The sequence below is a fragment of the Pezoporus flaviventris genome, unplaced genomic scaffold (assembly GCF_033815535.1).
Source record: "Pezoporus flaviventris isolate CSIRO_AGI_PZ_B2104156 unplaced genomic scaffold, CSIRO_AGI_Pfla_v1 ptg000042l, whole genome shotgun sequence".
Taxonomy (NCBI): Eukaryota; Metazoa; Chordata; class Aves; order Psittaciformes; family Psittacidae; genus Pezoporus; species Pezoporus flaviventris.
In genome coordinates, this window is record NW_026892590.1 from 127,053 (window position 1) to 140,492 (window position 13,440).

The 13,440-nt window shown below is 48.3% G+C and overlaps 1 protein-coding gene across 16 annotated transcripts in view; it reads left to right on the forward strand.

The window, feature by feature from the left end:
- EIF4G3 (eukaryotic translation initiation factor 4 gamma 3) overlaps positions 1 to 13,440 on the forward strand; it is a 151,215-nt gene that overhangs the window by 106,398 nt on the left and 31,377 nt on the right. For 15 of the 16 annotated variants that reach the window (XR_009745775.1, XM_061466566.1, XM_061466567.1 and 12 more), the window contains 5 exons: positions 5,895 to 5,983; positions 8,385 to 8,634; positions 10,845 to 11,002; positions 12,087 to 12,212; positions 13,328 to 13,438. Coding sequence is in view for 15 of the 16 variants with exons in the window: in XM_061466566.1 (XP_061322550.1) it covers positions 5,895 to 5,983; positions 8,385 to 8,634; positions 10,845 to 11,002; positions 12,087 to 12,212; positions 13,328 to 13,438 (734 nt within the window). In the remaining variant the exon portion in view is untranslated. The remainder of the gene's footprint in view (positions 1 to 5,894; positions 5,984 to 8,384; positions 8,635 to 10,844; positions 11,003 to 12,086; positions 12,213 to 13,327; positions 13,439 to 13,440) is intronic. The other variant, XM_061466576.1, reaches the window with a different exon arrangement.

The window sequence follows — 13,440 nt, forward strand, 5'->3', positions numbered from 1 at the left end:
TCTTTTCATTGGTTGTAATTTCTTTAGAAAACTGGATCTTTTTCAGGACTTCCTGCAAATGATACTGGAAACCAAGTTAAATCAATTGATTGATTGTATTTAGCTGCTGGGGCAAGTGTAACACTGGCTATTGTGCACATTTAGCAGTGTTAAAGCATTTAGATGTGTCTCATCTTTCCCCCCTGTTTTGGAGTCCTTTCAGAGCTGGGAAAATGAGGTGTTTTATTGAAATATATCCTTGGAATTTGATGAAGTTTGGTCAAGAAGCAAAGCAGAAAGAGTAGGTTGGGATTTGGGGGGGGTTGTTGAGGTTTTTTAAGTAACATTTAAAATAGGATTTGGGGTTTTTCCAGTTTATTCTTTCATAAGCCAGCCCTGGTTGTGCACTGGCATCAGGAGCATCTCGAGCTACTCTCTGCTGTGGATTAAACTAAATGAAAAGCTGAGCTTGGCCCTGTTCCATATTTGTGTGTTGCTACACTAGGTCAGTATGCTGGACCTTAAATAAAACCCAGTATCTTGGGAAGATCAGACAGATCCCTGCTCTAGCAGCCACAGGGGGGGGGGTCTGTTAATCTTCTTTTTTTATTCTGCTCGGGTCATTTCACTGCTCTGGCTCTTGCTGTTCCTTCAGGCTGAGCCACTTCATAACACAAATTAATTTCCTTACAAAGCAGGGAAGTGGGGCTCTCTGTAAATCAGGTTTTGCCCAGGCAGGCTCCAGCTTGTGCTATTAGTGCTTGTTCTGTGAGGGCCTGTAGTGTAGATGAAAAAAAATAAAGCATTTTTGGCTTTTAATTATGCAGCAGATGAATTTTAATGCTCTAATGTCATTAGGCTGGACAGCCCACATTAGCCAATGCATTGGCTTTGGCAACAGGGAAACAAAGATGTCTCAAGTCGTGTACAAGATCACTCGAAACTGTAATTCCTATTAAAAGCTCAGTGCTTCAAGGGAAGCAAAATACTCTCCCAGGTCATTGCTGGGTGCTTTACCCCTTCTTTAATGACCTGTAACTGTATTGCATTGCTCTGCTAAGCATTTTTTGAGCCATACTTTCCCAATTCTTCCTTGGAGAGTGGAAGAGAGGTTTAACATCATCTGAAGGTGACTGCTCACTCAGGCATCTGTCTGGGCTGAATGAGGAATTGCAGGTCTCTGCCATGTGCTGGAAAATACAGATGCTGAGCTTCAGGAGCAAGGAGGAAGGGCTATTGCTGTTATTGTTTTTCCCTTGGACTAAAGGCCAAGAGTCTTTTCTGTGATCTCTGGAGGTACAATAGACATTGGGATAAAGGAAAGCTCTCAAACACGTGCCGGTAAGCGTGAACTCTGTGACTGTTAACACTGTTTTGTTGGGAGTTCCAGCAGGAGTGTGTGCCTACTGCAGAGCAGCTTGGCCACAAATACAGACTGGTTTGGGTTGGAGGGGACCTTAAAGCTCATGCAGTCCCAGCCCCTGCCACGGGCAGGGACAAAGCCTTGTTGAGACTTGCAGGGTTCCCTATTTTGTGATGGTGGTGACAGCTTTTCAGGGATGAATGAAGTTATTTGCTTGTTTCTCAAGCACTGAACAGAATGCACTTTGTGTCTCACAGTCAGAGAAATGACTTTCATGTTTTTCTTCATCAAGCTCTAGAGAGGGAGAAGGACCACAGAGGTTTAGCATCCTTAAACATCTTCATTCTCCAGCAGTTCTGTTTTACAGCTCCAGAAAAGGAGTTTGTCAGTGTTTGCAGGAGGAGCTGGGCACTGAGCAGAGCTGATCCAGTTGGGATCCAGGGGAACTTCTGCTCTGTCTTTTCCACTGGCATTACGACTCCACCAGATTTCCAAGGTTGGAGAATCTCTGCCCAAGCCCCCCTGTTGTATTCTTCTTATTTTGCAGAAATTGGAGTGTGCTTGGTTTTCCTTTCTATTTTACACTATATTCTGTCTACTCTTCCTTTAAGTCCTATGTTGCGTTAGCCTGCATGAAGATAGCAACTTCATTGGCTTAGTCTCAGTATCTGATAGCAGTTCATCTGCAGCCTGCTCGTCAGTGCTCTTGCTTCTAATCCCCTGCAAAATGGGGAAGATGTGGTGGGGTTTTGGAGCATTAAACCCCTGAGAAGTGCAGTTTTTCACCCTGCAGGCTGGATCTTGTACCCGAGTGTCCGGTTTCCTGCCACTGAGGGTGTTTCTGTTCCAAGTATTTGCCAAAATGGGGGATATGGGGAGGCACATTCCCACTGTTGCAGTTGTGGAGGCTGCAGGTCTTGCTCCTACCCCAGTCTTGGGGTTTTCAGGATGGGCAGAGCTCTTGTATCTGCAAAGGGCAAGAGCACACAGCTGTTAATTAATTGCTACTCATCTTCATTACAAGGAAAGAAAATACAGATATTATCAAGAAGAGAACCATCATCCTTAATGAAATGTTGCTCCAGCTGAAGCCATCAATGGCAGGCAGCCTCTTTTGTCAGTAGATTCTGGTTTATCTACAGTAGCATTGGTGGCTGCAGTGAGGGACCAGCATCGTCAGGGAACAAAACTGGAGAGATTCTGTTGGAGGAGGAGGCATTTCTAAAGGAGGTGTCACTCCCAGCCTCGAAGCCTTGAGGACATGCTCTGAATGCATCTTTTGATACCACCTTTCTGTTGTGGCTATTACGAGGAGCAAAGAGGAAAACAGGAGCCTGATGGCTGTCCCAGGCAGAACTCCGAGGAACGTAGGAAGCCAAAAAAGCTTCATACGTGTTGAATTCCAAGGGCTGTTTCTTGCAGAGCTCATTTATAAGATGTATTTCAATATAAAGTAGCTCAACCAGCTGCAAGTCCCTGGGTTTCTTTGCTGTGGAGGCCATAAATGAGCAACTTGGGGCAGTAATTGGAAATATCCCCAGCACCCAGAGCCAGAGACATAAATCAGGTATCGCCTGGTCCTTGATTTGCTGCCACAGCCCACTGGAATATATGTTCTTTCCCATGAGCTGTAAGGGGATGGCAAGTCTTTGCTTTGGTTTATAATGGCACATGGGCTAAGAAAGAGAAATGTAAGAGTGGTATTAATTTATGCTTAGCAGTTGGCACCCACATCAGAGAGGAGACTGTCTGCTCTGCCTTGCCTGATGGGTTGTCAGCTTGTGGGGGGGATCTCCTGCAGAAAGATGTTCTGCTGAAGAACACGATGTGGCTGCAGAAATGGGTTGAGGTAGCGCAGATCAGAGGTCTCATGAGACCCCCCTGCAGCCCTGATCCAGCTCTGGGGCAGCAGCAGAACCGGGGACGTGGAGCCTCTGGAGCGAGGCCAGAGGAGGCCATGGAGATGCTGCGAGGGCTGGAGCAGCTCTGCTCTGGAGCCAGGCTGAGAGAGCTGGGCTGGGGCAGCCTGGAGAAGAGAAGGCTCCTGAAGGGGAGACCTGAGAGCAGCTCCAGTGCCTGAAGGGGCTGCAGGACCCTTGCCTAGAGCCAAGCTGGACGCGTTGCATTTTTGTTGCTCTGCAGCTTGTGGAGACCCTCGCAGCTGAAACACCGTTGTCCTGGTGAGGTTTTGGCTGTGGGAGGGTTGGCACCTAAACTCACATTAATCTTCTAAGCTTACATTAGTGTGAATGCTCCTTTTGAGTCAGTTCCTGTAGCAGAAATGAAACCAAATCTGATGTCTGCTCTTTTAAGAGGGGAGAAGTTGCGCAATGTCTCAGGGGTCTCGCTGGTGTACCCCAGTCAGCTCTGAAACTCAGCCGGGTCTTGGTACTGGGGTACAGGCTGCACAACCAGAGGTGTCTCGGGGTTCAAGGCAAGTGTCTGGCCAAGCATCCTCGTGCAGGGAAACCCCAAAGCAGGAAAAGGATCTACACAAGTAAAGGCAAAAGCCGCGAGGCTCATTCAGGAGGCTCGGCAGGATCACAGCTTTATGTAGCTTTCTGCTGCCAAAAAAAAGGTGGAAAAAATGTATTATTGAGGAGCAATAGCGTTAACATCCTGAGAGTTGAGGAAGTCACACCCTAAACCTTTGCCAGCCCCAAATCCGTGACCTCAAGTTTATTTCTGTGTCTTTAAAAACGAAACGTTATTTTACACTGTGGATGTTTTTTCCATACTTTAATTTTGTCAAATTAAAAACTTCGGGGTTAAAAACCATCTCCTTTGTGGTGAAATTACTTGGCTATGGCAGTGTTTGGGTCATTGCTGTGCAAATGTGACCTCCTCCTTAACGAAATCCTCCAGAAGTGTGGAGGTGGCACCAGCAAACAAGGAGGCATCTCCCCATGGGCTCCATGCAGCAGGTTGACCTTTGAAAAGCACTAGATTTTCACTAAATGATGGCAGATTTGGTGATGGAGGGAGCTGTGGAACCTCACTTAGGTCCTCGCTTTGCTCAATCACAGAAATCACTGCATGGACCTTACCCAACCCCAGTTTCACCCCGTGGTGACGTTAAGAGCTTGGCTCTTCCTGCCGCCGGCTGCCAGAGCCATAGGAAAAGCTGATCCCTGGTTGTGCAAGGTGAAGCTGGTTTGCAGCCTGTGCCCCCTGGCTGTTTCTCTGCTCCTTTGAGCCCTGGGAAGTTCAAGGTTCAAGCTGGGGCTCTGTTCTGCTCTTCAAGCTTCACGTTGCTCCATAGGGTGCTGTGATGGATGGGGATGCAGGACGAGGAGACTGGGAGACCTGGATGGTTTCTCCAGCTCCTCCGTGAACCGTCAGTTCTTGGAACGACCTGGTGATGAATATTGAGTATTTGAATTAGACTTGGGCATTTTTAATCAACCTTTGCTTTTGTGGTGTTCAGCATGAAGGTGACGATCTCTTATCAGTCATGGTAGCTCCCATTGCACCTTGGGCTGGTGTTGGTGTGCTGATGGTCCTGATTTCCACAGCCAGCAAGTCCACAGTCTCCCTCCAGACAGGAAAACGCTGCTAAGAAACTGCTGAGGCTCCTACGTGTCCTTTGGGACAGTGGGAATGTCGCAGATCCTGTTTCCTCTGTGCCCATAGGAACAAAGCAGGCTGTCATAACACCCTTTTCATTTCTCCATAGTTGAAGGGCCTTTCAGAGTGGTGTTTTATTGTGATAGAAGAAGGGCACGCTGTGGTTTGCCACAAGATCTGCTGGAAACCAAAGGCTCGAGCTGGAAATCTGTTTGCAGTAAACTTCAGTCACGACATCAGTTCTCTTTGTGCCCTGTGTTACATCTGCATCTGGGCCTCGTAGCAGACGTTAAGCTGGTGGCACTTGCAACTAATTACAAGCATGTTGGATTAATGCTTTGTCTCCTCTCCTAATATATGGTGCGGTTTCTTTTACCCTTTGGGGGGGCAGAAGAGTGATTAGAGTAAATCACTGCTGATGTTAGGAATATTACCTGGTGTTTTCTTCAAATCCAGGGAAATAAGTGCATGGTGGAGTTGTTAACCTGGTTTCAAAGTGAAACCTAAATCCAGCTCAGGAGAGCCAGTAGTGCTGCAAGATTGGAGGAGTTGTCCTTTCGGATGAGCTTGGAAATCTGGGGCTGTCCACGGTTATGGTTTATGGTTAATATTATAACTCTCATAATATTCCTGTGGTATACATTGAGAGCAGCCAGCACTCTCAGCTCCTTCAAAGCTCAGTTCCTGCAGGATGTCTTTTGCCCTGTGTGATCCTTACGCTGTTGGTAACAAACTCTGTGTGTCACAGGTAGCATTTCGAGCTTGAATGAGCAGCTTGTAAAACAATTACCCTGTTTTAATGTCCTTCTAATGATGGTGTCATTGCTGCTTTGAAACAAAACTGGTTCAGTCTGAACCCTTGCAAGGCCGTGACCGCTTCCTTTGCCTCTACAGAAAACTAGTGTGTGAGAGGGCAGAGCATCACCCCCGGCCAGATTTGCTCCATAGCAGTGAGTGTTGTAATGGATGTGCATTTACATTGCAGCCCAAACTGCTCTAACTGCACCAAAGACGTGGAAGAAACCAAAAGACCGGACCCAAGCCACTGAGGAGGCGATAGAGGCAGAAGCAGAGGTAAGAGGGAACCACAGTGCTGCTTTGCCCAAGTCTAATGAGGAATTTTTCTCTCTTGAAGCTGTGTTTTAGAGGCGTTGCTTCCTAGTTGTCCTGCAAGGATGCAGGGCAGACTTATATGGGGGAACAACAGTGATAATTCCTCAGCACCCTTTAGATAATGGGGTTTAGTCCATTCCTTGTTACAGCTCTTAAGTTTTCTTTGCTCTTGACTGATTTAGTAACTACCAGCAGTCAGGAACATCCAACTGCTGTCCTTCCAGAGAAGAAGGATGTCCAGAGGAGGACCACAAGGATGGTCAGGGCTCTGGAGCATCTCTCTTATGAGGAGAGATTGCAGGAGCTGGGCCTGTTTAGTCTAGAGAAGTGCAGACTGAGGGGATCTCATCAGTGCAGATCAGTGCCTCAAAGGCAGGTGCCAGGAGGATGGTGCCAAACTCTCTTCAGTGATGCCCAGCAACAGAACAAGGAGTAATGGCCATAAACTAAACCACAAGTTTCACCTCAATATGAGAAAGAACTTTCTGTTGAGGATGGCAGAGCCCTGGCACAGGCTGCCCAGGGCAGGTGTGGAATCTCTCTCTCTGGAGACATCCCAAACCTGCCTGGACAAGCGCCTGTGTGACCTGGTCTGGGTGGCCCTGCCTTGGCAGGGGGCAGGACTGCATGAGGTCCCTCCCAGCACTAATGATTCTGGGATCCTGGGATTAAGGATGAGAACCAAAGTGGAGTTGAACCCCTTACACTGCCCTGTTTGGGTGCCACCACCATGACATAGGGCAGGTTCTGTGGACAGTGGTGCCACAGTGATGTCACGGCCAGGTTAGTTTTCCTGACGACCACCTGATGGAGAAGCTGAGAAAGGAAAAGCCTGGAGTCTGCAGGCAAAACCACCTTGACAGCAATTAGATGAGTAATGAAAGTTTCCATTGCTGCTGCTCCGGTTGGGATATTGCAGGAGGGACCTCTTGGTTTAATATCCTGGGTGAAATTGGGGTTGGAATAGATCACAGAAGGGAATAAGAGGGTAAAAGTGTTCATGCTCAGCCTGTCTCTGCACTGATAACAACTGGTGGTGTTATTCAGTTTTTCTTAGTTTTTTATTAGTTTCTTATCTGCTGTTTCCTCCACACCTTGCCCTTAGTGCAGACGTCACTGAACCATTCTGGTATAAAGCCTGTTGTCACCGAGTAAACCTTGACTCTTGTGGATGGTGCCTCATCCTTTGTGTAAGCGAGTGCTTGTGTTTCCCCCTGAAGTAGCAGATTTATATTACCAATGGCATAGAAGTGTCTTCCCCTCTTTTTGGGTGGGAATAGACACTTAACAGTGCTCACGTGCAGGGTATCCTGCAGTGACACTGGTCTGTGTGCAATGGAAGAACTGATGGTTGGGTCATCCAGAGAACTTAAGAGCATCACTGTGCTTGTTTTCAAGCCAGAGAGTGGAGGATGTTGCTGGAGCTGCACCCAGTTCATACTCTGTATATCACAGAATCCCAGCCTGGTTTGGGTTGGAAGGGACCTTAAAGCTCATCCAGTTCCAACCCCTGCCACGGACAGGGACCCCTTCCACTAGAGCAGCTTGCTCCAAGCCCCTGTGTCCAACCTGGCCTTGAACACTGCCAGGGATGGGGCAGCCATGGTTGGACTTGATGATCTTAAGGGTCTTCTCCAACCTCATGATTCTACGATTCTGTGATCTTCTACCACACACTGATGGGATGTGGATGTGCTGCAGTGCTGCCCTTTCACAGACTGCTAAAAAGGGATGCAAGAGGAGCGTTAGTTCTGCAGCACTGATCTTGGGCTGTTGTCATGATACCAGCACTGCAAAGGGGGAAACAAATCCAACAGAGGTGTTCAGCAGAAGCTGTGACCACTTTGTATCTGTGCTCCTCGTTGCCAGGTTGGACACAGGGGCTTGGAGCAAGCTGCTCTAGTGGAAGGTGTCCCTGCCCGTGGCAGGGGTTGGAACTGAATGAGCTTTAAGGTCCCTTCCAACCCAAACCAGGCTGGGATTTTCTGAAGCCAACCACAGTGTGCCCTGTAAGAGGGGTGCTGAGCTGCAGGAGAGGAGAAAAGTGAGGTTGGCTTTCCAGGCTGGCATTGCTCATGCATTAACAGCTCCTTCCATCCTGTCCCGGTAGCTCCTGGGGGTTCCATGGGCAGCACTAAGTGTCTCCAGTTGCAGTGTTCATTACCGGTGGGTTCTCTCCAGGCATGAACCAATAAATCACGTGGGGGCTCTGTGTGCTGTCCCGTGTCACTGTTCCAGATGTGTGTGTGTATCCTGTGGCACACAGAAACGCTGTGTGAATAAATAAGAGCAGTTTCCCGTGCTTTGAATCCTGACAGCGTGGTTTTACCGTAACCTCTTGTGTTTCCATCTTGTGCCTCAGCCTAAAGTAGAAGAGGAGCTTTCAGGTGACAAAGTACTTGAATCCGACCCGGAGAAAATGAGCCATGGGTTTCAGCTGGAGAGAGAGCCCTGTGAGCTCCAGAAAGGGAAACCCGTGGAGGAAAACGGAGAGCAGGAAGCGGAGCCTGTGAGGAACGGTGCCGAGAGCGTTTCCGAGGGAGAAGGAACTGAAGCAAACTCAGGCTTCACCGAGAGCTCCGGCGAAGGGCCAGTGTACCAGTACAAACCAGGTAAATCCTGCCTCGGACTCCTGCGAGCTTGCTTGGGTTTGCGCCTCCCAAAGGGAAAGGCCGTGTGTCCTCCCCATGGAATAAAGGATGTTTCCAGTGGGACTAGAAAGGTACTCAGTGTTCCACTGGGATCCACCACCCAACGGGCCCAGGGGCACCTTTGGGGGAGCACAAGGGGAAGGTTGTTTTCCTCTTGCTGGTGGTAATAAGAAGAGAAAATCCCCAGTCCCTTGAATTTGTTGCATTTGAGGACATTGGCTGCAGCACAGTGGAAATGGTGGTGAATTGGTTCCCATGTGATTGACAGCTGAGAACAATCCAAGAAATTCCATATAAGTTGATGTACTCCTTCAATAAGAGATTTGTAAGTTCTGATTGAGTCCTAAATACAAGTATGTGTGTTATAGAGATTTAATTTCCTGCATAAACCATTGCTTAGCTCTTCAGGTGTCTAGAAGAGGAAGGAAAGGGAAGAGTTTGTGGTTTCATCCAGGCTCTGCTATTGAGCTGTGAGAGTGCAGTTCTTTTGATGAAATAATTCAAGTGTGGGCTCGCAAGATAAGGTCCTTTCCTTGCTGGGTGGCACTGGATGTGGAATACCCGAGGGGTGGTTTTGTTATTTATTAAATAGTTAATTTGTAGACCTGAATCTCTATTAATTCACCTCATTGAAAGAGACCTTGAGACCAACTTCTCAGTTGCTACCAATTTTTAAGCCGTTTCTTATTCAGGTGAAGCTCCCTCCAAATAAATTACTCATTTTCTTGGGAGCCCAGAAATGGAAGAGTATAAAACAGAATAGGGAAGAGCCTGTGGAGCCTGGTGGATGAGGTATTGGACAAGGAGCAGCACTGTTAGGTAATTACACTGTGGTTGCAGAGCAGCCCTGGCCACTTGGTGCAGTGACCCTCTATTTCAGCTCTGCTTTCTAAAAAGGAGGAGTTTTGCCTTTTGATCAAGCAACCATGGGAGGAATTGTGTGTTTGATCCCGGTTTGTGCCCTTCTTGGGGAGCCAGGGCTGCCTGTGACACTGCCCAGCTGCTTTTCACATTAAAACAGCTTCTTGAGAACCTTCCAGCAGAAGGGAACCGTACACACAGACTGTATCTCGGTGCTGTCAGGGCTTTTCCATGGTAAATGAAGGGTGTTGTGGCACAGGGGATAGGCAGCTGGCTGGGAATGCTGGCTGAGACACCAGACTATTTTCTGCACCTCTTTATCCTGAAGCTCTGCAGAAACAAAACTGCACAGAGAGCTTAAGTTTGTAGTTCCCTTTGTGTATGTTCATTCCCAGTTACTAAATCCCATCGCTGAAGTAAGTTCCAGTTTGTGGCCTGTGCAGAGCTGAGGATGGTGAGAACCCAGAGACCTAAAGCTGGTGATCAGGAACTGAAATAAAGGAGTAATAGAATCCTTTAACAGCAAACCTGAACTGGATTAATGGGAAGTGATGCCATTGGGCACCAGTGCAGTACAAAGGCAGTGTCTTGTGCAGATGTTTTCCTTCAGAAGGAAAGGGGCCCCAGCACAGGGGCCTGATGAAGGCAACCTGGCTGCTGAGCAAATCCAGGTTTGCTTTCCTAACTCCAAACTGTGCAGCCAGGAAGGAAAATCCCATCTTTAGGCAACCAGATGCCCATTTTCCTTGTGCTGGAATGGCTGTAGGTTTACACTCTGATTTGCATCATGTGAGGTTCTCCACGCTGTAGTTCTCCTGCCTGGAAAGGAGCAAAAAAAATGGGTGAAAAGTTGGGATTCTTAGAGCAGGGCCTGGGGTTGTGCATTTTCTTGTAGTTCCCACTGTTCTTTCCAGCTTGGGTTGTTAAAGGCTCCGTGTTCCCATGGTTTCAAAGGATGCTTGCACAAAACCCCTGCGTTAACTTTTGCATTTTCACCCCAAACCTGGGAATTGTCCCTGTTTCATCGTATCACACAAGAGTGGAATTCAGAGCCGAAACAAGGCGCCATAGGTTGGAACTGGAATTGGTGATCAGTTCCATGGGGGTTGCTGCTGGCGTTGGCTATATGCTCCCCAGTGGCTGTGTTCCTTCATTGCGATGTGTGTCCTCTCCTCGCTGCCTTCAGTATGAAGGCAAAGCTGAATGAAAACTTCGCAGGCAGCTGTAGCAACCTCTTCCCTTTGGATTTAATGGAAACACGTCGGAGGGTTTGGTTCCCTATGAATCTCAGGCATCTTCTCTCCTTATAGAGCAGTGGAAGCCCCTGGACCCGGAGGGGAAGAAGCAGTATGACAGGGAGTTCCTGCTGGATTTCCAGTTCATGCCTGCCTGTATCCAAAAGCCGGAGGGGCTGCCTCCCATAAGTGACGTGGTTCTGGACAAGGTGAGAGGAGAGCCCATCAAACAGGTATGTGCAGCATGTTTAATCCTTAGCTAAAGATCCAAGTGCCTGCTTTATTCCTGGACTGTTGTGATGCAAGCTTCTGTTGGGAAGGGGAACTACTTGGCTGATGTCACATCACAGGATTCTTCCAGTAGAGGCATTGGTGCCTAATGAATGTACACAGATGATTTAAGGACTGAAGAGTTTTTAGTGGTCTCTATCTGGATTCAGTTGTGCTGGGTCATTATCGTTTGAAGTGATACAGCCCTAAAGACCTATGGAGCAAAGCGAGACTGAACAGAGAGGTGGTGTCTTTAATCACATCAGTTCTAAGGTTAGAAAGCACAGGCAAGCTTTTGGGAAAACTGTTTGGGCTGAAACAATTACGTTTGTGAGCTGATCTGATAAAACCCCGGCTCACAAGCGCTTGTGTGATTTCTCTCCAGCCTTATTACAGATGTGATTTTCTCTGCTGTACGTCTGTGCTTACTGAAACACTTGTTATTTCTGAAGTGCTGACACCAAGCCTTTATTCTCCTCTCAGTGAGGCCTATGGAGTTCATTGATTTTGATGTAATCACTACAGACTCGCTCTTAAGACTGAAGCACAGAGGAGGACGTAGGTGATCCTCGTGTGCAGAAACGTTTCCACTGTGAATTTCATACCCAGACAAATTGTTCCCCAAGTGATTTCATCCACCTACTAGTTCTCCGTGATGGCTTCTCGCTGCTCTGTCTGCATCTGAGCTTCCTTTGCTCGCTTGGCCATCTGTCTTGTTAACACAAAAGACATTTGTTTGAGGGAAGGTGGCAGTTTTGTGATCCTGAACCAAGGCAGGCCCATGTCAGCATTAGTTTTATCCTCCAGAGTCATGCTCAGCCTTGAGGTGTCACTGAGCTGCTCTGGAGCCACCTGCAGAAGATTAAATGCTTATGTGTAGTGTAAGTGTGGATGCATAAGACCTGCACAGTTTGTTAGAAGCATTCATTTGGATAGTGAATGTGACTGGTACGGGTTAGCAGAGGTTGTCTGTAGACTTGGATGAGCTCTGTGCTGCAGCACCCGCTGAACAGGTCCTGTTTGTGTCTCTTCTGCACGACAATGCAGGTCAATCAGCCAAAACTGCCACTGAGAACTCTGGACCCCCGGATACTGCCTCGAGGACCAGACTTCACGCCAGCCTTTGCTGATTTTGGGAGGCAAAGCCCCGGGGGAAGAAACGTATCTGGAAGTGTGAGTTTACCCCAACTTGCTGATCTAAAAACTGGCCTTAATGCTGATGAAGTCCATCCTCAGGCTTCTGGGCCTCTGCCGATGCTCCGGTGGTTCTGGTTGTGTCAGGATGAATGCCAGGGTGGTGGTGTCTTGGCTGTTGTAGGCAAATTAGGAGAGCATGGTGGATGGTTTGAACTGGTACGTATTGGTCTTCAATGGATTTGATCTCCTTCGCCTTTTCCCTGCGCCAGAGGCGTGGAAACGCGTTTCCATGCTGAGGACCCGGCCTTGGCACGTGTGTGAGCACACGTTTCTCATACAACAACCCGGCGTCAGTGTGTACCATCACAGGAGTCTGTTTATGAAACATACTGCTAGAGCAAAGAGCTTTTACTAACCAGAAGTTAAAAACAAGGATACACAATATACGCAGAGCCTGTGTTCCTGCTTGCTCTGTGCTTCCACGTGGTGTTTTGCTTTGGTTACTTCATTCCTTGTTTTCCTGCCTTTTCCTCTGCTTTTCTTTCCCTTTCTCATCTTTCCCCTGTGTCTGGCTTTGCCCATGCTCTGAAATCCCTCTCTGAATTCTTCCTTCTTGCCTTTGCCATCTCTTCCTTGGGGGGCAGGTGCCCCCCCCCCAGCATGGTCCTGCCCAGTCAGCGCAGCTGAGGATGGAGTCTGCTCCATTAGGAGCAATCATGGATTTTCAGCTCCCTATTAAGATACATCCAGTGTCTCCATCTGGATGTATCTACTGACGTAGCCATCATTTATCTTTCAAAACTGCTGGTTTTGGAAGCATTCACTGAATGACCTCGGCTTCAAGCTGCACATTTCCTGAGGCTCAGAGGCAAACCTGGTGATTTTGAGCTGATGTTGCATTTCTGCTTTGAGAGTGGTCCCGTGGCCTGTGCCGTGGGGTCTGTGCCCATGTCCTGGAGTAGCTTTGGTGCCCTGGTTCCTCTCAGAGCACCACTGGGTCCCAAAACCTCGATGCTGTTGGAGGTCGACTTCGCTCCCTGTGTTTAGGACTTGGAGGTGGCACTGCGGCACCTTCTCTCCTTTCGTGCACTGGATGTCCTGAGCCTCCCGGCATCTCAGTAACGTCCCTGTCACTCTTTCTCTTTCCACAGGCCTGCAAAGTGCAGAGCAACCCTGGATTGCCTTCCCTGGCTCGGTGCGGGTCCCCAGCATGCCCTCTCTTGGTCTCGCCTCACCCACCATTGAGGAACCTGCCGCTAGGGGT